General features: G+C 39.4%; 1 protein-coding gene across 2 annotated transcripts in view; it reads left to right on the top strand.

Annotated features, from left to right (window-relative positions):
• The window catches only part of fam189a1 (family with sequence similarity 189 member A1), a 112,457-nt gene extending 88,578 nt beyond the window's left edge, over nt 1-23,879 (top strand). The window contains exons 3-12 of one of the 2 annotated variants that reach the window (XM_005724287.1): nt 2,416-2,526; nt 5,722-5,853; nt 14,098-14,205; nt 15,874-16,034; nt 19,445-19,580; nt 20,615-20,693; nt 20,780-21,562; nt 21,753-21,824; nt 22,178-22,500; nt 23,069-23,879. In XM_005724287.1, coding sequence (XP_005724344.1) covers nt 2,416-2,526; nt 5,722-5,853; nt 14,098-14,205; nt 15,874-16,034; nt 19,445-19,580; nt 20,615-20,693; nt 20,780-21,562; nt 21,753-21,824; nt 22,178-22,500; nt 23,069-23,272 — 2,109 coding nt within the window. In that variant the 3' untranslated portion in view covers nt 23,273-23,879. Of the gene's footprint in view, nt 1-2,415; nt 2,527-5,688; nt 5,854-14,097; nt 14,206-15,873; nt 16,035-19,444; nt 19,581-20,614; nt 20,694-20,779; nt 21,563-21,752; nt 21,825-22,177; nt 22,501-23,068 lie in introns of both variants that reach the window. The other variant, XM_013908480.1, reaches the window with a different exon arrangement.
• The last annotated feature ends 277 nt before the right edge of the window (nt 23,880-24,156 follow it).

Genomic DNA, 24,156 nt, shown 5'->3' with positions numbered 1-24,156 from the left:
AAAAAATTGTACTTATTGTTAAATAAAAAACAAAACAGTTTCTTACTGTAATAATTATAACACTAGAGAGCTACAGAGAATACGAACCTTACAGTATAACGCCACAGCTATTTGTTTGGCATTATATTTTCATCAAACAGATTATCACTGCGCTCAGATGACTTAATCAACTGGTCATGAGGGAAAAATGCCTATTAATGAACCAGTTGTGAGTTGTTGGCGGAGATTACTGGCAGTTGTTTGTGAAGAGGTACAAACCCCCAAAAATTGTGACACTGTGTAAGTTGTGAATATAAACAGAATGTAGTAATTTGCAGTTCTCGTGAACACATATTTGATTAAAACTAGATTGTGGAAAACATATCAAAGTGAGAAAATTTGCCATGTTAAGAAAAAGCTTGTTTTGCTTATTTTCTTTTGAATTTGATTGCAAAAAAAGAAAAAAAGTGGAATGAGCCAACAGAAGGCTGGTAAGTAAGAAAGTTAGTGGTGCTAAAAGGAAACGTTTTGCAGCTAATTAGATTAACTGGTAACAGGTCAGTGTGGGTGTAAGTGAAAGACGCATAAGTGATTATGCTCTCAGTTTGTGCAATAGCTTGCTGTTAATATAAATGGAAAGATTGAGGAGAAGAAGAACATATAATTAACATTTATCAGAAAAGCTGGGAAATGACTAGGTTACAGTGATTTAGTAAATTAAAAATAATTTACAATAAGGAGTTTTTGTGTCTGTCCTTGTGGTGATTGTTGTTAGACAAAGTGTTCAGCTGCATGTCCAGCTTGTAGTGCAGATTGTGATTCATTCAGTATCCAAATCCATTCACCAGAGACACTGTCATGTTTATCTGCTGATGGAGGAATCCAAATATTGATTATAACTGCATTTAAACAACAACAGCGAGGATTTTGCTCACGGCACGTGGCCATCCTGTGCTGTTTGGTTGAAACAACATTATGTCCTTCATGTTGGGCATGTTTTGTCATCCACTTTGAAACATTTTTTTTATTTTAACAGATGGGAAGTCTATTTTTGACTAATGTCTCTCAAGATGTCACCAATGGTCGGGCAGCAAGTTACTGAGCGCAGTTGTGTCCTTGCAGTGCAGAACTTCAAAAACATGCGTAGTGCCACGTCGGTATTAAATATATGAGACAGGCTCCTTGTTTTAGAGGTATGGAAATTTTTTTAATAATACATTTCTTGAAGACCAGATTGCTCAGTCTGGTATTGTTCTTGCGCAGCTATTACGCCACCGAACCAGACAGCTAATATCACATTCAAATGAAATACTAATTAAGAAGATATACACATCATTACCACCGATGCACCATGGGACTCCAGAGTCATGCTCTGTCTGTCTCCTCCCCTGCATGTTTCTGTCCCCATTTATTACCGGTTGTCTCCTTCGTTTCTTTTTTCTTTTGTTTGCATTCATCCTCACTCTTTTCCTTCTATTTATTTTTTTATTTATTTGCTTTTTGCCATCTAAGGAGTTGCTCCTCAAGCTTTCCCATCAGCCCCTCAATCTTTCAATTTTCTGTCATGGAAAAAAGCACTTAAACTTATCGCTCCATCTGTTTATTACATGCCACCTCCAGCTCCTTCCCTTCTCCACCTCCTTGTCTGGCTCTCCTCCTCTCCATCTGTTTATGTGTGTTCCCAATAACCTTTTTACGCATCGAACTCCTCCTTCTAGTGACCTCAGTGTCCTCGGCTAATGCTGTTCCAGTGTCCCAACACTCTGCAAAAGCAAACTTTGGGAATAGCTCCATATTACAGTTTTCAATCAGATGCAGCTGTGGTGTCAGTTTTGGTACACAATGCAGGGGACTGGTTTTCAGTTTCCTGGACAGGAGTCATTTTTAAAACTCTTTTCTTTTACGCTTGACCTGCAATGTCAAGTGGCAGGAATAGAAGCCATGTTTCCACTAACAGGATTGATATCCAAGAAAATAAAAAAGAAACCTTTACCCCCAGGAAAACGGGGTCGAGGGGGAGACACCACCACTGGTTTAGAGTGTAAGACAATATTACATCTGTTGAGGTTGTACATGTGTGTCTGAGAGAGATGAGCTACTTCACAGCTGTGATGATGTTGAGAAACACAGAAATAAGTTTTGAATTTCAATCCCTCAGTAAGTTGTTTCTTGTGTCATTGTGTGCCTTCAGACTGTGGGGGCCTGAGGGGGAACAGGTTATTGATTTCTCCTGACATCAGAGCTAATTTCCTCTTTGGTGATCTGTTAGAGTCACTGTGAGTAACGATTGATTAGAGAAGTACACTGCGCCTGTGCTACTTTCAGCAACAGTATCAGAAAGCGCTGAATCAATTTTAGTAGCAACAAGCTACAATTTGCCATTAATACCATTATGATTCAAATATTTTCTCTCTTCTTTCTCTCTTTTTCTCACAGATCACATTCTTCATGCTGCTGTCTGCAGTTTGTGTGATGCTAAACCTGGCGGGCTCCATCCTCTCTTGCCAGAACGCTCAACTTGTCAACTCTCTGGAAGACTGTCAGCTGGTGAGACCAACTGGACCTTAGCCCATGCATGCTCCAGCTTTGCAGTACACTCCAAAAAAGACATTAATCTTTTAATGTGGCTTTTTGGAGGCTTAAACTTAATAATTGGAAGAAATGATGCAGTGTTTCTGATCTGTACTGATTAGACAGTGAATTGAACCTAGTACTGAACTTGACTCATACAAAATACAGAAAAAAGCTCTTGTTTTCATAAATAAATTTGTAAAATCAGAGCACACAGACATCAAATCAAATCAAAACTTTGCTGAATAGTATATCTAGCCAGTCTGTCCATAGTTCATATTCACCAAACAGAGCAGCCAATCAACATTTTTCATGTCTAGAACTGTACATAACCCCTTGTCACCAGAATGAACACCTGAGTTGACCCACTAGCAGTCAATGATAAGTAATGGATCTTAATATTGATATGTTATCACTAACATTTGTAGGGGTATGCACTAAGGCTGTGAATAAAAGTGAAAACAATATATATGGTCGAAAGGGATCATGAAGAGTGAGTAACTAATAGAAATGTGTTGTCTGCATGGGAGCCTACATCTACGAATGCGAGCACACGATGGGCTGACGGGCAGCGCTTCTGTTCCAAACAGGCTGCAGGACTGAGTCAGCACCGAAAGTCAGCTGAACTATTTGTCTGTTGATGACTAATGGCTCCCAATAAACACATCCATCTCTGCCAGAATCACAGAGAGCTGAAATAAAATAGATAAACAACTCTGAAAGAGAAAGCCAATGTTTTTTCTTTCTTTCTGTTTCACTCCGATAAAGTTGGGAGACGTTTTTAAAAAGTGTGGTCAAAACAAACACAGCAGACGGTGAGAAACCCCGACTGTAACGGTGCGTTCAAGCATACAGGTACATTAAAGGGCCCAAAATACGCCACCAGAAGCGCTTGTCACTTCTTGTTGGAAATTTCCGCTCCCCAAATGTTTTAATGTCAGAATTGGTGGAGCGGCCGTCACCAGCAATATGTGTAACTTTCTCAAACTGTTGTCCTGACGTCTACATCTACTTCATGCTTTGATTGGTCAGCTGGGCAGAGGCGTGAAAGCTGGGAGAACTTCTAACTCAACTCAGTGAATGTCTTGAGGAAAGTTTCTGAAATGTAATTAAAAGTGAAAAATAGATATAACTTTAAAAATTCACATGATATTTAGAGAATAATCCACCACCAGAACAGTTGTGGTCACACTTTCCAGTTTGTTGCAACTCTTACTTGTCAGGAACTACTAGACTGCAGTTTCACCTCTTTGTGACTGCTAAAAATCAGTGGTTGCCCAGGGATTGCAGTAAACTCTTTTCACTTTTGGCAATCAATTGCAAGAAGCTACTGAGCATGCAACACCCTCAAACTCTGGGCAGCCACTTTTGATCACTGGTGTCCTTGTTGGGGGCAACCTGTCTCCCAACAATCACTGCATCAGACTCGAATAGCAGTCACTCTCAGACAGACTGGTAAATGTTTAAAAATTATCGCAATCTAATTTATAAACACAGACAGATTGCTAACACACTGCAATCAGTTGGAGTCAGTCTGCAGTGATCAATGCAACTCGTCTGCAACAGGAGACTCAGCGCTCGCTTCATTCTGGTTATATTCCTATAAAATAAAATTAAGGCTGAGGTGAGCTTCTATATCATTTTGCAGTTAAACTGCCAGCATCTATGTCACTATTTGTAGAAGGATTTGTGAATCTAATCTAAGTTTCAAACCTCCAGGTTTCTGGCAGGACGATGAAATTAAGCAGTTAATGTGAATTTCTGTGTATATAACAGATTTGCAATTTTCACTGATTTAATTGTCATATCAACACAAAGAGATAGCATGTAACTGCCAACTTGACCCTATTCAGTCGCAAACGAATAAAAGACTGACTTCACCATTTTATCGCTGTCTTAATGCAAAGTACCCCCTGTTCCAGCATTCATTTCTACGGCAACAAGATTGCGAGTTCATTGAACACTATCGCAATAGTTCTGCTCGTGCTGCTGTTTTCCACCACTGTTTTCCCTAATGTGACCATAAAGGACTTGTTTTTTAGTATAATTCCAGATTTGTTGTCTTCTCTTATCCTGCAGTTTCTTTGCTCCTCTCTGCACCTTAAGCGCTCTGAGCGAACTGCTCTGTTAGCCTGTGGTGCCAAGCACTTGACTAACAGGTGTTTCTACAGTTTGTGGCCTGATTAAGTCACTACACATTGGTGCTGTATTTTAGCCTCGCTGTAGTGTATATATATCTGTAGTGCATCTGAATATATGACATTCGGGTGATGGATCTGTCATCTGTAACCACAATCACACTGCATTCACCTGATTTCATTTTTTGTCGTGATTTCTTTTGGCCTTGATAGCAGCCGAGTGAAAATTTGATCTCGTCATATCTCTACCTCGGACATATCTGAATGGAACTATGAATTAGGACTTTTCAAGCTTGAAATATCTTTAGGTATTTGAGTGAGCTCCCATTTCACAACACAATCAAAACATCATGCAGATTTACATAATGAGATTCCTAGTTGATTTGTTTTTAATTTAATTCATAGTACCAGGGGTTTCTATCTTTTTCATGACTGATGCAGCCCCTGGTGATTCATCTGGCACCCAACCCACTAACCTGAGCGCTTCCACATTATAAGCAGCTTTTGTCCTTATGCAAGTGGGAGCAGCCGACTACACCAACTTCACCGCTTTATGTGGTTCCCCAGAGACCCTCCCACAGTCGTGACTGAAATATTAATGTTCTTCATCTCCTTTCCCCGATGTAATTAACCCATACTTGTTGGGTTCATGTCCTGCTTTCTCTCAATCTGGGACACATAGCAGAGGTATGCTCTACCGCTGTCCTTTACTGGGAAGCTCATCATATCTCACAGTCCTTTGTCTCTTTATGCATGTGCAGGTGCCTTTCTCAATCACAGCGAAATACGTTTTGTGAACTTTGTCATGAAAGTTTTTGATTACACGCCCTGTAACTGAGAATATGTTTTATGTCAGGGGTAAATATGTCGCTCGTCACTCATCTTCAGAAAAAAGTGACATCAGAAAACCAAGCTCAGGCCTGATTTGTGCGTGTATGTGTGTGTGTGACGTGTGTGTGTGTGCCTGTGTGTTTCCGTGTATGTGGCATGCATGCATGAGTGCGGATGTGTGTTCTCTCCTTCACCCCCCCAGCTCAAGTTTGACAGCGATGGAGTGTGTGTATGCTGCGAGCTACAGAAGCAAAGTTCAAGCTGCAACAGCCTGGGAGAGACGCTGAAGCTAAATCCACTGAGGGACTGCAATACGATACGTATACGTCTCAAGGTGTGTCTGTTTGTATATTGTGACTGGTATATTTTTTTTAACATAAAAACATTCTGTATGACTGAACTACACTTTACATTTGTCTGGTAGTTGTTTGGCAAAAACCGTCATGGCCAGCTTTAACGACTCAGTGATGTCACATTTTTAGAGACATTTGGGAGGCCAGACTGAGACACAAATCCAAACAGCTGCCTTTTTTTAAATGCCCATCATTTATTCATTTACTTGCCTTCTTGTGTTTTTGCAATCCAGAGCTGGAAATTGAGGTCTGATTGAACTGTGTCAGGGAGAACTCAGTTTGGATCCATAAACCACCTCCTGGTGCTTGTTTGTCACCTGCAAATGTTGTTTTTCATGATCTTTCCTCTCTATTTTTAGTCATGCTACGTCATGGCTCATGTGACGTCAGTATCATTCAGTGAAGAGCAACACTTTGATCCAGACTGAAAAACTGTTGGATGAAATTTTGGTAGCGTTTTATAATATGGTCTGCATCTAAGAGTGTTTTCCCAATTAAATTAAATGGAATTTCAATGTACTTAATTTGAAAATTTGAAATTACAATGTAATTACACGGTAAGGACAAAAGCCAGACTTGGCTCCATCAGTATAAAGTCACATAGGCCTGCAAATTGTTATGGTATTTATTTTTTTCTCTGAGCTGGAAAGGGAGAATAGTCCTTATATAATTAATATTGGTAAAAGAAAGGGACATTTGAATAATAGAACATCGCCATGCACATCAGGATAATGAAAATGTAAAACTTAAACTTACTTGCATTATAATATATGTCAGTTTTCATGTAAAATAACCAGAAGGTATGTGCCGCTCGAAATTACTTACAAAATACTTAAAATTATTTACAGAATAATTTGTGTCTGCTAAAATACCCGAGGTTATGCAATACATAAAAATTACAGTACTTAAATGTACTTACAATATAATTGTTTCGTTGTTTCCTTTATTTTTGTTTTATTCTTCCTTTAACTTCATTCTAGTGAACCTACCTTTAAGTATTTGTAGATAACTAGAATTAACATACCCTGATATTCTTTTAATTACATCGGAGTGAGACCCTTAGATGCAGGTCATGCATATAAACTGTTACCAAAGTTTTGTACAGATATTAATAGTTCCAAGATTTGGAATGTTGCAGTTTTCAGTGAAACATCTCAACAACTTAGGTTAAATTGCTGAGCTTAATATTTTTAGGATGAATCTTCTTTTGTGTCTTTGACCGATGTTTTTGTTTGTGATCGAACAAACCTACAGATATGGTTCCATAGTTAGAATTGTAGCTGGTCAACATGTTGGTTTTAGAGCTACATCCTCTGAGAGTCACCAGACTAACCTCAGGTTTCAGATTTCTTTTCTTACTGTAGCATTTGCCGTCAGGGAACAATACAAAACAATGCTGGGTTTCTTTCTCAGATTAATTGAGTAGAAAGCAGCAAAAGCATTTGTCTTTCCCCAATAGGCAGACCTCTTAGTATGCAGCAAGTATCTACTCTGGGCTGGCTCTAGTTTGCAAGAGTATGACCTCGGTAGATTATCTTGACTCGCAGCATAAGAGGGAATGATATATAATCTGTCCTACTGCGCCGTTATTGCATAACGACAATCATATCCATTCATTTTATATCCTTGATTGATTATAAAACATTGATAACCAAATAAAAGACTTCTCAGGATGAAGCATGCTTATGAAAAGAGGAAAGATCAACTACATTTGTCACTGTAATCATAACTCTTTGAAAGAGATGGAGAATTGGTGCTATAAACCTTTATTAAGTGCCAAAGAAGTCAGATGTATTGAGTTATGTCTGTGAGGAAGCTGTCACACACAAGTCTCCGGCTATTTCAGATGGCTGTTAGACGACTGCTGACTCTAATGAACTCATATAGTGCCTCGATCACTAAACGACACAGTGTCCTGAATTATAAAAGCAGGTGGACTGAGTAAAATTGGTTTCTCATTCGCTTATTAGTTGTTGTTACTCAGCAGTAGCGCTTTTCTTAAAAAAAAAACAAGAAAATTAAACCAGCCACCGTTGCTGCCAATGTCTGTCATTCGCTCTGTGCTGGCACATTAATTTCCACCCCATTTTTCTTTTCATTACTCTGCCCGGGGCTATAAATCATCAGTGAGGGGGAGTACTGAGGTAATTTGCGATTTCCTGTAAAGGGGCGGATGTGTAACCTTATTCACTAACCTGATTGACCTGGGGCAAGGTATCTTTCAGAGGTTAAATATCTGCTGAGCAGCCATGCTATACACCCTTTACGTGTTGGCGGCGTTATTAATTTTCTTTGCCGGGCAGGATTTATGGTGGCATCGTGAATGTTGTAGTCACAAGGGAAATCAAAGAAATGCATCTTCTCACATCTGTGTGGCAGATGCACTACCAAATTCGAAGTCACACAAAGCCATCGTAAATATTTCTTGATTCTTGCGCTGAGAAAAATCACTCAGTGCATGCAGTGGTTAGACACAGGTTTGTTTCCCTGTGCAGCTGTGCGCTACTGTAATCTCAGCTTTGTCTCAGGGTAGAGTCTTTACTATCAAAGCTGCACAGCAGGATACGTAGATGATCAACAGAGAACATCTGACAGTCAGCCAGCTCACAAAGAGTGTATCTATTACATGATGGTACTGAGTTGCACCTCTGCGCTCCCTGCAGGGGTACACAGTGGATTAATCTTTTTTAGAAAACAATGATGCTTTTAGCTAAGTGTTGCCAGCAATTTTTTTTTGTGAGTGTTGCATTCAGAAGTGTTATCAAAAAATCAACAGAGTGATTTTGTATTTATTGTATTTGCTGCTTATTTTCTCTGTCTGCCTTGGCACCTTCCACATGTAAAACTCAGAAGGATAACATCTGCCAACAGCAAGGCAAGGCCATATTCCCAGACATATTCTCTATTTGTATTCTTGGTAAATAATGGTTTTAGACTCACAGTGAAAGACTTGTCTTGCTGGTATCTTTTGTTACCCTCTATGCAAGGTTCTTTAGAGCACAAAGAACAGACATCTTTGCTTTGCTTTGCCTGTATGGACAGCATAATAAAATATCTGTAAAGTGCACCATCTTCCTGGTGTTTGGAGTTAGGGATAGGTACTGTATTCCCTTTCATACTGATGCCAAATGTGACTTTGTGTACCATCAGTATGCCCTTGAATGATAGGGGGATGAGTTTTAAACTTGTGAGCGTGTGTCACCTTCATACAGGTTTTCAGCCAGGAATCCATAAAAAATGATTTTCTTCTTTTGCAGTAACACACACAATGGTAAAAACCAAAGTTTAGGAGTTCCTTATTGACTTATATGAGGCATATATTGTGATTTAAATATCACTGCAAACTTTCAGAAAATCCAATACAATGTGCAGTCATAGTTGGATCCAAAGCAAATTGTTTTTCTGTCACACAAAGACTGAATAGCACTGCAGGGTTTCCCAGTTTTTGCTGTTCTGCCTTTTTCATTCACATTTTTATGAGTGCAAACCCACTTTTTTGTATTCACCTTGCACCATCATCTAAAATTTCAGTTAATGGCTTCTCTGCAAACTCCACTTCACAGCTTTATCGGCTGCCACATCAATCATTGACTTTCTAATTCAATTGGCATTCGTGTTAGAGTTGTCGCTGCAAAAGGGTTTCTAATCCAACCTGACTACCTGCTTCTCACTGAAAATACTCATGAAACTGCACGTGTATTCTGCTGAAGTGAGCCCTGACGACAAGCTGCTCGCCAGCTTTCGACATATTGTTTTTGCTCTGGAACTCATCCAGTAATGGGAAGGCATCATTGCCCTAGTGAACTACAACAACCGTTTTCTGATCCATCCATCAGTTTTAAAAGATAGGGTCTGAAGTCCTGCATTCAGGTCATGAAATCTGGATAAAAAAGTGTCAGCAAGGAGTCAGGCTATGTCTTTAGACTAGCTACACTGATGCAATAACAATGTTTATCTCAGGAGTCCCAGTTAAGAAGCACTGATCTAGGGGAAAAAAAGAAGGTTACATCTTCGGGTCATGAATAAAACTCTTCTTTTCTAAATATTTAACACTTTGTGGGGCCAGAACATCGGCTGCTTTCATTCACTGGAGTTTAAACTGCTGTAGCTCTTCCTAAAGGAGGACCAGGATTTTCTTTCAGATCCCATGAAGAGCTTTTGTAGCCTGCCAAAAAGAGGTCAGAAAGACTTTTTAACAGAAACTCAGAGCCGGTTGAATAAAAGCCAGGTGCACCTTTGAAACGGATGTATTTTGGTCAGCCACAGGGAGCAGCTAATTGAGGTGTATGTTTAGTTTGTGTCTGGACAAGATCTTCACGGTTCGAGGGATAACAATTGAGGATCAGTGATGTGAAAAACCAATTAAGCCCTCTGCCACAGAAAGGTTGTGGCCAGATTAGGCAGAAGGACTGTATTTGTTCTATTATTACAATTATAATAATTATTATTGTAAGAGATTGAATGTGCACAGGGGAAAAAATGTTCTGATATCCTAGCTGAGCCTAGCTGTAGGGGCTTCAGAAATAAAGGACATCGGTCTTCTGATGTGCAATTTTTTATCTGATCCTCCCCCAAATATTTTTAGACATATTGCCTAGATAGAAAAAACAATGCAATTCAGTGTGCGAAATATTTGCCTTCACTTATCATTTCAGTAAGAGAAAATCCAAAAATCTACCCAGTAGAAGGGTTAGCACTATTGTGAAGTGTAAATGGGATAAAATATGCAAAAACAGTGGTATGTGAGCCATATTGTAAAAAACGGATGTTCTTCACTCTGCTAATAATGAAAGCAGTAGTTCTCAATGCACTCACAGAGCAATAATAGTCTTCTTTCACCAGTTCTGTTCTAATGGTCGGCTTGTGGTGATTATTCATGCTTAAAATGTCAGACAGGCTTGTGCTCCATCCAGACTTCCCTCCAACACAAAACATGTTTCAAAACTGTTATTTTCCAAGGGAAACATGTATTAGCTGCATTTTATAGTTGGCACTGCACAACCTAATTTTGGTTCCAACTGGCATCATTTCTGCTTTAAACTTCCAGCTCACACAGGCTTGATCTTTGGCAACTAGATGCTGGCTATTGAGTGTGTTTGAAAAACAGTGGCAGGGCTGGTAATTCTGAACACTGAAGATGCTAAAATGATTTATTTTATGACACAAACTTTAAAAGGAGTAGGCAAGTGACTATTGGTCTGTTCGAGTTGTCATCTTTTGTCATGCGCCATGGGTTGTTGAGCTGGGGTTGTGAGTTTTTTGGATGTTTTGAGTTTTCTGTAAGTTCTTGATTTGCTTCTTTGGATTTCGAGATGTAGTGTATGTTCTAGCTTTATATCTAGTTCTTTCAGTATAATATTTCTTTTGTTTCCTTTGCAACATTTAGTTATCATCTGTTGTGATCCCCTTCTGTCTCCCTAGTCATGCTCCCATGTGCATGTGCTCTATCTCTATTCCCTATACTGATGCCCTGTCAGTGTTAACACATTTTTATTCGCAAAGCAGTAACAAACTGTATAGCTGTTAAACTCGCCACACTTCCTCTAAACCTCCTTCAGTGTGGATGTTCTTATCATTTTGATCAAGGTTGTGGTTGGTCAAAACATATGTTTTTTCCTAATATATGATCTAGATGCATCAAATGTCCATCATATGAAGCAATCCAATCAACAATCTACAACATCAATGTTTTCCAAAGGAAGTTGCTGTCTTGCTTGTATTGGTGATCATCGGGCACATTTTACTGATGTACCATTGATAACAGGCCACTGAAGTGCATGCGCTAATCTATTCCAATATCAAGTCTCAGTGTGCATTTCATTTTGAAAACTTTTAAACAGGTTTCACAAGTGATTTAAAGCTATTGTACTTGGAAAAATGCAGATAGAGTCTATTTTAAATAACTTGGTATCGAGTTGCAATAAGGACAAATGGCTTCAATCGTCATATTTTTGTAGTTTTAAGGTTCATTATTATTATTATTATTATTATTATTATTATTATTATTATTGTTGTTGTTGTTTCTAGCAGTGAGGAATTCAAGCCGTGCAAAATTGTATCGTCCCATTGGCAGATTTGTATTTATTTATTTACTTTTTAAAGTCTAAGATCAATTTGATTGTATAAAAGATTATTTGGCTTATATCCATTAGGACATTTTTTTTTTTTGCATTGCATTGCATGACTTGATAAACCTCAGCAGGTGAGGCGGCCGTCCTCTCTGTGGGCCTAACACCAGTTGAGGTTTCTAATGTCACTGATAATTATGCGCCTCGTGAATCCAGTGAATAATCTGTGAGACAGGCTGGAAAACCACTTTGTATGGTAACTGGGGAGCTTCCTGTGTCCACAGAAAGTCCACAGCGAGTTTTAGCTCCCATCTCATCTCTTCTTGTCTTTAAGGAGTTCATATATTTTAGTTGAACACATTTGTTGAATGCACCTGTTAGTTGTGCCGGCAGCAGGGCAGTTTAGTATCGTTGTGATCGTGTGTCTGTGCACCTGCATTCGTCCACAGGGGTTGACTTGGAAAACACAACTCCAGTTGTTTTTCTCTGTGAATAAAGTTGAAATGTGAAGATTAAAGCTGCTGTTTCATGTCAAACAACTGCCACAGCTGCTGTTCCCTGCATAAAATTCCTTATGTAGATGAGTTGGTGAAGTCGTACTTAAGAATCGGTTTTAGCAACAAGGAAATGATTTCTCTTTTAGCACACAACATGGTGAGAAGTGTAAAGATGTTAAAGAGATGGTGCGAAAAAGAGACAAACAAACAAACTTGGAAGAGTTGGTTGGATTTATGCAAAATGATGTAGCTGGCAATGGACAGATACAAGGATACTGAGGGTTACATCCTCTTGCAGTGAACAGGAGGTATGTCGTATCACAAGCAGAAAATGAAAGCTGATCAAGTTGTTTCACTAACTCATCTACGCAAGGTATTTTGTACACGGTGGCTGTTTAAAACTTTAATCACCACTTTTAGATTTTTTTCTCAAAATTTTGACTTTATCCTAAAAATAATAAACAATCATAATAACAATAATGACCAAAAAACCCCTTCAATTCTTTTTATTTAACTTAATCTGCCCCTAATACTACCACACACCCACCCGTCTCTGCTTCCCCTTCCTCCTTTCCTTTTAACTGTCTTTTCTTTCATAATAGTAATCCCGGGAAGTGAATCCGTCTATCAGATTAACCCTTTGGACTTTTCTTTAAAGGATTCTGTTCAAGCACATGAGTGGACAGATCATGCTTCAGACTTCTTTTGTTCACATATGAAAAAGTGTGTTTAGTTTATCTTATTTTGAATGAACATTACAACGTGCTGTCATCCTTTGTCCTTTCAGTGCATTGTGTGTGCCAGACAGTTGCTATTCCCTGAGCTAATTCTTAAACAGATGTTGTTCCCATGCCTTCTGGAAATTAATTCATGCAGCACCCGTATTACAGCTTTATTTGTAAAGACATACCAAAAGCTGATATTACTGGAAAAACTGAGCCACTTAAATATGGGAAATATGATCGTAATAGCCAATACGGATGATTTTCTTCCACATTTGTCTAAAAGAATAGCACAAACAGCAGCATAATGGGACTGCAGTCATATGAACTATTTTCTCTGATTCAAGATGCTGGTCTAGTATTTCACCAGCATGCACTTTATTTTGCTGACAGATTCAATACTGGTTTGTACCCTTGCTGTTCACTGCATTGGCAGAGTGTGTGTGTGTGTGTGTGTGTGTGTGTGTGTGTGTGTGTGTGTGTGTGTGCGCGCGCACGTGTATCTACTGTAAGTTCATGCTTTACCCTGGATTTTAATGATCTTTAGAGTGTGTTTGCAACAATCCACAAAAATGCACGGGCGTTCTGTTTCCCTCTAAAGGTACTTAACCTTTTAAAAGTATTTCAAATGCATTAACACTCTAGTTTATTAGTGTTTGTATAGTTGTCTTACAGAGCCAGGCTTCTCTTTCTGCAGTGCCACCCTGCTATGTGCCTAAACTTATCCTATCATAGCTTCTTTACCTTTAGACCTCCTTTTGTTCTTATATTCTCAACCTTTACTGTTCATAATACCAGCTATCTTTCTTTCCCATTTCCTCCTCCTCACTTTACCTCCTACATGACTCTAATTCCTCTTATTTGTCACTCATATCCTTTTTGCTCTTATGTTTCTTGTTACTCTAACATCCTCCTCTTCTGCTCTCTCTTTCCTTTAGGAGCTGCTTTTCAGTGTATGTGCCCTTAACGTCATCTCCACCATTGTGTGTGCTCTAGCCACTGCAATGTGCTGTATGCAGATGGTCTCGACTGATGTGCTGCAGATGGTGAGTGTGATCGAAGTGCAGACGGCAACGGTAGCTGAATTAACTCTCTCTTCAGTGACCACCCTGCAGTTAAAAACATGCATTTTTTTCCTGCTTTCATCAGGGCATGCGGCACATTGCTGCAGATTTGATCTGTTTTAGGATGGTAGGGACTGTTTTAATCAGAACTAACATGGTCAAAATCATCTGATTTGCACACCAAAAGCAGTTATTTCATTCCTTTAAACACATCAACTTTTTTTATATAGTGCTAAATCAGTACAGGAGGCACCTCAAAGGCGATTTATGGTGTAAGGTAAAGACCCTACCGAAAGATTAAAGGAGTCTCAATATTAAAACTGGTGCTTTCACCTGTATGTGACATTTTACCGTGAACTTTGCAAGGTTTGAAGAAATTAGAAGTGTTATTGCAAAAAAATATGATCATAAAAATTGACTTTATGCAAACATGATATTATTTTACTTTGTTTTTTTAATCGATTTTATAAAATGTAACAAATAGCGAGACAAAGACACAAAATGTATTGATGAGTACCAATTAGCTCTCGTATTTATTCTGATTAAACAAGGGAAATTAATAACAAAGGACATGAATACATTTATTATAGGCTGTTTGAATTATACAGCATTTAAGAATGTAAATGGAGGAGGAAAATCATTCACAGTTTGAATTAATGCCTTAAATCAGAGCACACCCTGCTTCAGTGCTCAGCATAATATGTCTGATGAGCAGACATAGATCTTCCTCAGACTTCTTTGTATGGAGAAGTGTAGATATAAATGCATTTTGGTGCTAATGCCTTTTGTTGCTACAGTCTAATAACAAATCAATCATGAATCAGTCAGGAGAATTTTAACCTTATTGTTGGTTCAGCTGAATATAAGACATCACACATGCCGTGCAGGAGTTAGATAACTATATGACAGTAGGAAATTATACTGTTTGATAAGAGCAAACACTAAAGCAGGAAAGCCTCTGTAAATTAAAGCGGCTGCTGAACATCATGACTTCTAAGTATTGATTCACAGAGAAGCAAAGGACAAAAAAAGGACTGTCTTATCTCCACCAGTCGAGTTTCCAAGAATGGCCTCGTTTCCCATTTGCTACAAAGGGTGTCAACCTTTTGTTTAGCTCAGTAAATTTAGCCGAGTCAATAGCAGCGGCGGCAGCCTGGAGATTAGAAAAGCAGGTTGACTGTGACTGGAAAGTTGTCCCACTTAGAAAAGGCTGAGTAAAGAGCCTTCGAAAATAAGCTGGCCCCACACACGGCACTTGCATCAGTTAGACCGTGTTCAGAGATCTGAATACATGTTAGTGACATACTGTGTTGTAAGCCACCGCCACTGTTCAAGGATGGTTGTTCACAGTGGTCATAGATGGCTTCTTCGACCATCTGTCGTCTCTGTCCAAAATGTGAACACTGGAATCTATTCACATTTTGGACATAGATCAGTAGTCCTCTTAAGCGACAGCTCCCAGTAGGACTTAAATACCTGGGACTCTCCTCCATTTGGTCTTAGAACTGAAGAAGCTTCTCAGATGAGAGGTGAAACATCTTCAAGAAACTTAAAGAAGTCCAGTTGCTTTTCTTTCCAAGCTTACTCTGACTGAGAACCTACAAAGACAACTTGATAATGCCTCTTTGTTTAAAATGTTGCTGCTTTCAGTTTATGCCACACAGAGCTCGAGCCCTGAACGCTGACTGTATGACCCCCCACGGAACAATCCTCCACCAAACACTGGACTTTGATGAGTTTATTCCTCCCATTCCCCCACCGCCATACTACCCCCCAGAGTACACCTGTACCCCCTCAATGGATGGACAGAGGTGAGAAGCAAAGCAGTTTTGATCATCATCCCATTTTTAACTATAGATACTTTCAAAGTTCACATATTAAAAATGCAGTCTACAGTATTCACAACAGCTTACGTTTTCTTTGTAATTCATAATAAATACTACGTTATTAACCAAAAACTCAATGGTACTTAATCTGGGTTCATTTTTCTATGACACTTGACACTTAACGATCTAAAGCCACCACTTTACATCTTTGTGCAACTGTCAAAGAGTTTTAGGCTACAGACAAATGAAGAATATAGCTGTAAATATTATTTATTTTGAAGCATTGGGCATCCTCCCAGAGGGCAGCGATTCAAATTGGGTATCAAGTAGCTGTATGTTCTCTTTAAAAAGACATTAGGGATTATTTCTGAGGTTTTATTTATATTATATAATCTATTCAATGAAAAGAATTGCTTACAGTCATTATTTTGCAGTCTAGTCCTTATGCTTGACCATTTGCAGAGGAATATTTTGTTTGTTTAGCCATTTAAAACTGACATATGAATCATTCAAGCATAAAAAGGCACCTAACTCAAGGGATGAACCAGTGTTGTGTCTGCACAAAACAGACAACTTAGCAAAGAACCAATTTTAATTTGTATCTTTAGGCATTTTATGCTAGCAGTCTGTTGCAAAAACACAGAATTTGTTCCCAATTCTTTCGATAGGAAACCTAGTATAACACAAGTTTTGCACAAACGGCTTCACAGAGAGCTATTAGAGAGAAACTTTATTAATCTATTAGCTAAAAATCAACATATCTCAGCATGGTGTGGAGTGTATCCTTAAAAAATCTTTCTATAGCAGATGAACAGCATCTGAAAGTCATGTCCATAAGAAATGTCAAGAAGCCATTTTTAAGGAAGGGAAACGAGGAACAATCACTGAGCTGTACCAAATTACACAAAAAGTGGATTGAATACAGCAGGTCTTAAGTAGCAATGACTTCAAATGTATAATTTTTGGTTAAAATAAACATCAGTATTTATGGAGGAGGGCAGGAGAGAGATGCAGCAGTGAGTGTCTACAGCTATCTGTAAAACACAGCCAGTTGTATTGAGCAGTGTGTTGATGGAATTATGAACACAGCCCAGATCTCAACATTGTTGAAGTGTGGAATCTTCTTATGATCAAATGAAACAAAAGGCAGCCAACATCCAAAAAAGAGCTTTGAATGTCCTTCAAGAAGCCCGGAGAACTATGCATGAACACAACCACAAGAGATTACTAGAAACCTTACTTAAGATAGTTCAGGCTGAGTTAAAGAACAAAGATGGCCATACCAAAAACTGACTTTGAAGCTCAGTGGAATTCCACAAACTTTGTCTTTGCTTCATACACCATATTTCACTTATGTTTGCACATTTTAATAAACCACGGCACTTATTTCCCATTTTCCTATAAAAATAAAAATAAATTAGATGTGGCTCAACATACATTTCTTCTAGCTTTCAGTTTTTCACAGTAGCACCAACACTCAAGAGTCATTATCTTAAATATTTTTTTAAAATCCTACACAGACTGTGCAGATCTGACTGTGAATCTAAGCGACACTGCACACCCATACATCATGGGAATTACAAGTTCATTGTAGTATAAATGCACACTTGAAACTAGAGAATAAGACCATAAACTCATCAGAAAAGTGTTCAGTGAGGCTGTACATCAAGCGAGCTGAGGCAAATTTTTCCTGTACTCCTCTATAAAATCAAATGTTTTACAACCAAAGGATTTCCCCCTGCTGGTAAATAAAAAGAAAAACAGATTTGAGGCATTTCGACGTTGACTTTACATTTCAGGAAGGACCAGCTTTTATATACAGACTATGGGATTGTTCTGTATACTCTTGTGCCCCTTCATAAGCACCTATAATAACAAGTTTCACTTATTATTATAGGTGTGAGGTTTTCGGATGTGGAAAGGACACACATCAAAGCGATGCTGCTTAGTTTAGTAGGCGCTAAAAGCATAATAACTAATGCATTTTCTTACTGGTATCTGTTTCTAGGTTAAAGACCATTTTCACATTAATATTTAACCTCTACTTCTGTAAATCTCACCAGGATTTCCTATGAGAAAGTAAATATACAGGTGCACGAAGCAGTGTTTGCATGGAAGAGGCAAACCCATCATATTAAGCAGCAACGGCAACATCTCTTCACACGTGTTATTATCAACCACATTGAGCTCAGAGCATTTCTCTCCATTACGAAGCTGTGACCGCGGTACTCAGCTGCAATGGAAGATCATTTGACCCCCTCCCTCACCACCATCTCCATTTTCTAAGCCTTTGCAGAGAGAGCGGTGCTGTTGTGGCCATTTGGCAGGAAGCCTCATCTGTTTGTCAGTTATCCCATAAATATATACAAGGCAACGGAAGCATTTATAGCATCCATGCTCAGGGCCAGGGATGTGTCATGACATCATTATGCATTGAATGACTGGTGGAAACACTCAGGTTGTATTTCATGCTCTGCCACTTTAGAGGAGAATGGGGTTGTAATTAAAAGATATGACAGCACGCATGGCTGCTCATTCTTAATTGGTACCATATGAAACATAGTGCTTCACGCCGAATAATACAGCGCCGATATATATTGTTAGGACTGGAGTGTAGGAGACAAGAGGATCGCTTTCATCCATTCTTTCTTAAGGCTTTTATAGACAATACCATATGTTTGACTTGGATATTCACGCTGGCGGTGACAGTTTCTTAAACACAACACTGTGCGACTGTCTCAGAGCACTCTCTCTTTGTATTCCAAGTATCCAAGAATAGTTTTGTTGTTTATTTAATCATTCCTCGGCACATCTTTTCTGGTTGTCTTCCATTCGTTTGTCCATTTCAAGATCTCATGAACACCTTCCGGGAATTTCAGTTACACTTTGCTGGTCAAAGCTCATTGCCATTTCTTCTTCTTCCTCTTTCGACCGCTCCCTTTAGGGGTTGCCACACCAGATCATCGGCCTCCATTTCGCCCTGTTCCTACCATCCTCCTCTGTCACGCCAACGGTCTGCATGTCCTCTTTCGCTACATCCACTGCGATGTCCAAAAACACATTTTCTCAAGTATTCATACTCTAATTGTGACAACATTTCACAGGAGTTTTCATTAGAATAAAAGTTTTAAATGATGAGCTGTTATATATCCAAAAGGTCAGAGGTCATAGTCTCTGTGACATCCTCTATAAACTCTTTTCTGCCCAGAGCAGTGGGATATTGTGTGGACATATTTCAAAGCTGGTCAGTGTTCACATGCATACTGTATATTACCCTAAGACAAAGGTTTTAACTGCAGCTTTATCAGTCAGTGGACAATTATATTTATTAGGCATTCTTTGTATTTTATTATTTGGGTTGTTTGATTGACTCTTTGCTTTTCTGTCCCTTACAGAGGCTTGCATCTGGACTTTCCCCATTCTCCCTTCAGTGCCATATATGGGGTTCCTATCAACAGCCCAGGCACCCTGTACCCAACTGACCTGCCCCCTCCATATGAGTCTGTGGTGGGTCAAACACCTGCCAGCCAGGTGAGGAAAAACAACACCACATAGGTGCATTTTTATCTGAGGTTCACCAGCTTCTAATTATTAATGAATTTTCAGTTTCGTGTTTTCTTTTAGTTGTGCATTCAGTAATGTGAAATGACTTCTTTGTAAAATGTAGTATTTTAGGAAGAGTCAATGTGACAGGTGTAAACTTTTATGCATTCGCTCTCAAAGCCAAGTGGGTTTCAAGGTCAGTGGGAAGATTTTTAGATTAGATGTGTGTTTTTAAGGGTTACAGGCCTTAATAAAATGGTTAGGATTTAATTATGTGTCTACTGTTTTCCACTTCTAATTAATATTTGTTAGAAACATTTGAATGTCATGTCACGTGCAAAATTTAGAAGCCCAAAATCACAACAAATATAAGCTCAGTATCATCCAGCTCCCTCGACTGTCTGGGTGAAGTGATCAGAGCTTTTTTTTTCTTTGCTGCGTCTCATTGTTCAGCGCTAAAAATAACTTTCTAATGTACGAGTAAATCCTTCTGTTATCTTCTCAACATCGTTTAATCACCCCTCACTTATTCTCTGTGCCATTACAGAGATTAAATCCGCAGTTCTCTTCATACCTATTTTTTTTGTCTTTCAAAGAGGAATCGAAAGAAAGGTCTGCTCGCCTGAAATAGATAAGCTGTCAAAAAGTGACTACAGCCATGCAGCAAATGATTTGATGTGTGAGAAATCATCAGAATCTGATGGTTTCAGCATTGAGATGCCATGAGATCAAAAAAGTTATGTGAACCTATATGTATCATATAATGTACCTCAAAAAGGTCATTAGTGCTTCTAATTAAAGTTCCTATTCAGCTCAACATTATACTGTAATTTTCTGCACTGGTACCCCTGCTCTTTATAGTGACAAATTACTGGTAAGTGTGTTGTGGTCTTGCAGAGCCCTCTACAGACCAACCAGTGGTACTGAAGGTTAGGCGCCACGCAGCTGTTGTGCAATATAGCACACGTCAAATATCCATATTTATTGAGGACTCCTGTTTACTAATAATTTCGTCTTCTCAGGTTACCATCAGCATAGAGCAACAGGCCACTGAGTCCAGTCTGTGTGAGAGAAATACTACCGCAGGTCTCAGCACTCAGGGTAAAGACAGTTTGAATATTCACAGTGCTATTTGTTCCTAAATATCTTTTTCCACTGGTGATCGTGCTAATGATGCATTTTTGCAGCCTCAGTGGACAGTGCCTCTCTCATGGTGTCAGAGGTGGCTGACCAGGACCAGACTTGCTCCTCAGAGGACTTGTGCTCCCTGGAGGTCCAGGGCTCTGACTCCTCTCCCTATGGCACGCTCCACACTGCCCCCACTGATGGAAGCTGCACCAGCCTGGAACTGTGTACACGTGATGCCTCACGTTGCCGCCGTGGCTTGACTAACACTGATGCTCGCCCTAGTGATACTGGATACAGTGAGTCCTCACACACGCAGGAGTCGCTGGAGCGCTCACCTGACTGGTCCTCGGAAAACTTTAGCAATCTGGACCAAGAGGACTCAGCAGAGAACACACATCTACGTGATGAACTCAAGGCTTCAATGCACATATGCGACGAGCTGGCCTCAGCCAAGCATTTACCAGAGGAGCCACCTAAACCCACGCCACACACCCTTATCAAAGCAAGAATGACAAGCCGGAAGCTCACACTACCGGTTACTATCCCCCCGCCACCTCAGCCTTGCTCCCCCACCTCTGTGGCTTCCTCTGGTGGAACTTCAGCTTTCAGCCCTTTGGCTGCTTCCCCTTCCCCTTCACCTCCTGCCAGGCCACGCGGCCCAAGGCTGTGTTTCAGTGTTTGGTCACCTTCCTCTGCATCACAACCCCCCTCTACCTCAGCCCAAAATGGACACTCACCTTCAGAGAAGCCTCGGGTGCTCCGAGCAGCCAGGAGGTACCGCAAACTGGCACGCATTGTCCGTTCCACCAGTGACCCTATCTCGTGCTCCACTATGACAGGAAGTAAGTGCAGCAAATATGTTACCGTTTTACACTGTAAATGGCCTGTACACTGCAGCTTAATTAGTCCATCTAAGAATCATCATCAATCTTTCACTTCCAGATTCTCCAACATCATTATTTGCTGCATTTTTCTGGGTTTTACATTTAAAATACATTATTTTTTCAGCTTGTTTTTGTCCTCTGTCTACAGGAGAAAATTCTGGGTGCACCCCTGGAACTGATCCTGCTACTGAAGAGTTAGCTCATGCATCACCAGATCAGGGTAAGAGCGTATAAATGATGAATTCATGTGATAGTTAGGGAAACATCAGAAATTTGCACATCTGCTGCTATACAGCACTCTCTATTTTGTGAATCAATGTAACCTGGTTGGCTTACTGTAATAAAGTAAAATGCATTGTCAGAAAGAAGAAAATAGTGTTGTGTGTAAAGATGATTGCAGCTCATTTAAAACTGGCTTTGGCATTCTCTCAAATGCAATGCAGTCTTGTAAAAGCCATGTTTCTCAAGAAACTACAAGTGGCATTAGCTCTAATTTTAAGAACTGTGTGTGATTTAATGCGGGGTTTTTTTGGTTGTTATTGTTTTATTTTTGCTGCTTTTTCCCCTCCTTAGAGCCAAGGGACAATTCAACAGAGGTAGTTGGAGGTAAACCCACACATATGTCTGCCAGGAAGCAGCAGAAAGAGGGCAAGAAAGTTGACATCCACCTTAAACCCAGATCGCTCCACACACACTCCTCCAACGAACGCCCACACTCCCTGGCTGACCTTAAGATGTACAAAGACACCAAAATACTAGTGGCTAAGTTCCTGGAGCACTCGAGCTGCAGTCTACCTCCTGAAGTCCAGCAAGTTGTCAACAACATCAAGTGTGTCATTAAATCGGATGAGAAACACATGGAGGAGGCCATCTTTAGTGCAAATGTCATAGATCAGGTAACCTGAATATATCATGGATAAAAGCCTTTGATAGTTCAGTGCATTTTAGAAATCTGTATACCTTCTGGCTTTGGTCGTTAGTGGTGAAGAAAAATCATTAAACTGGACCCGCTTAGCAGTGTTTTACAAGCTTTTTACACCAAAACCAAACATACAGGGATGAAAATCAGGAAGACATTTTGGATTGGCTCAATCAGCATTTTTCTATTTTGAACACAATATTGTTATTATTATTGTTATTATTATTATTGTGGTGAAAACATTTCAAATATTTCAAAATAATAATAATAATAAAGAGCATGTGCATTAAATTTGGAAAAGAAATTCCTATTAATCAATTTTATTTTCAGTACTGCTATTTCAAAGGGTTTATCAGTTTGAATCATGTGTTAAAAATAGTCATTTGTTATTGGATAAGTACCTCTGCATAATCTGTAACTTAGAAACATCTGGAGACTTCAAAAAGATACATAACTGAATTTCATCTGTATTGAAGAGATATGAAATGTCTCAAAATGCCTCTGTTATGTGTCTGTCACTGACTCTTGGTGGTTTGTGCTCAAAGGTGATGACCCAGCGCATCATAGGCAGTCCCAGAAAGCGTGGGCATGAGGATCTTCATCTCCAGAGCTGCGGCGCTTTGAGTTCATCACCGTCCCCTTCCATGCGCCGTCCAAAACATCTCCCACAAACATCCACTGCCTGCACCAATCCACTGCGTTCCCCCTCCTCTGAACAAAGCCTTGAGTGCAGAGAAACTATTCTCTGACCACTCTCCTAACAAGGACTTGGGTCTAAACTCTGAGGGCATTCCAGGATGCTGGTGTTGCAGACATGCTGCCCTGGGAATCTGATGTCTGTGAAGCGCTTAAGAACTCTTTGGGTGTTGTGAGATCGTTTCTTGAACAATGTGACTGCAGCACAAAGCTACTGAAATGCCTTCATACTGTATTCCCTAGTGCCCTGTGAGACTGTGCCAAGTCATCAGCAGAAATGGTAGCAAACTCAGAATGAGCCTACCTGTGTCTGTAGTGGCTTATTTCTCATCAGAAAAACAAAAGAATGTTTCTCCCTCAGGGGATCTTTTCTACTCAGTTTCATCTCTTAAAAAAGACACAAATACGCAGCTGGTAAGTTTGGATCCGTGACTGAAAGACAAAGGAGATTGTGTAATCAGTATTCCTCTTGTCCTCATAAGAAACAGAGAAAATACATGTTTGTATTAAACTGTGAACTGAATTGACAGGACATTGTTTGCAGACTTTGTGGATTTGTTACTGATAGGGTGGTGACTATTTTGTGGTTCAAGAACATCACAGATGTGGATTATTTAACTTACCTCATTGTGTTACAATTCTTATCCGTGTTACAATAAAATATGCGTTTGTATTTTGTTGTTTGTGGGTTTTTTTCTGTCTTACTAGATTATTTATATTTGTCTGCAGGTATTCACATTTTGGCTTTGAAAAGGAGTGGCTAAAGTAATGAAAACGCCAGGTAATGCAATTACCTGGCATGAATTGCAGTTTGGTGAAGCTGTTCCAGTTAGTTCCAGTTAGACTTTTGAGTTGTTGAGTAATAGAAATGTAGAAATTTCAATAATTTTCATCAGTTTATGGAGATTACATTTTTTATTTACTTTAATTGCGCAAA

The sequence above is a fragment of the Pundamilia nyererei genome, unplaced genomic scaffold (genome assembly GCF_000239375.1).
Source record: "Pundamilia nyererei isolate P.nyererei 1_Seehausen unplaced genomic scaffold, PunNye1.0 scaffold00011, whole genome shotgun sequence".
Classification (NCBI taxonomy): domain Eukaryota; kingdom Metazoa; phylum Chordata; class Actinopteri; order Cichliformes; family Cichlidae; genus Pundamilia; species Pundamilia nyererei.
Note: the sequence above shows the minus strand (reverse complement) of the source record. Positions and strands in the feature narration are given on the sequence as shown.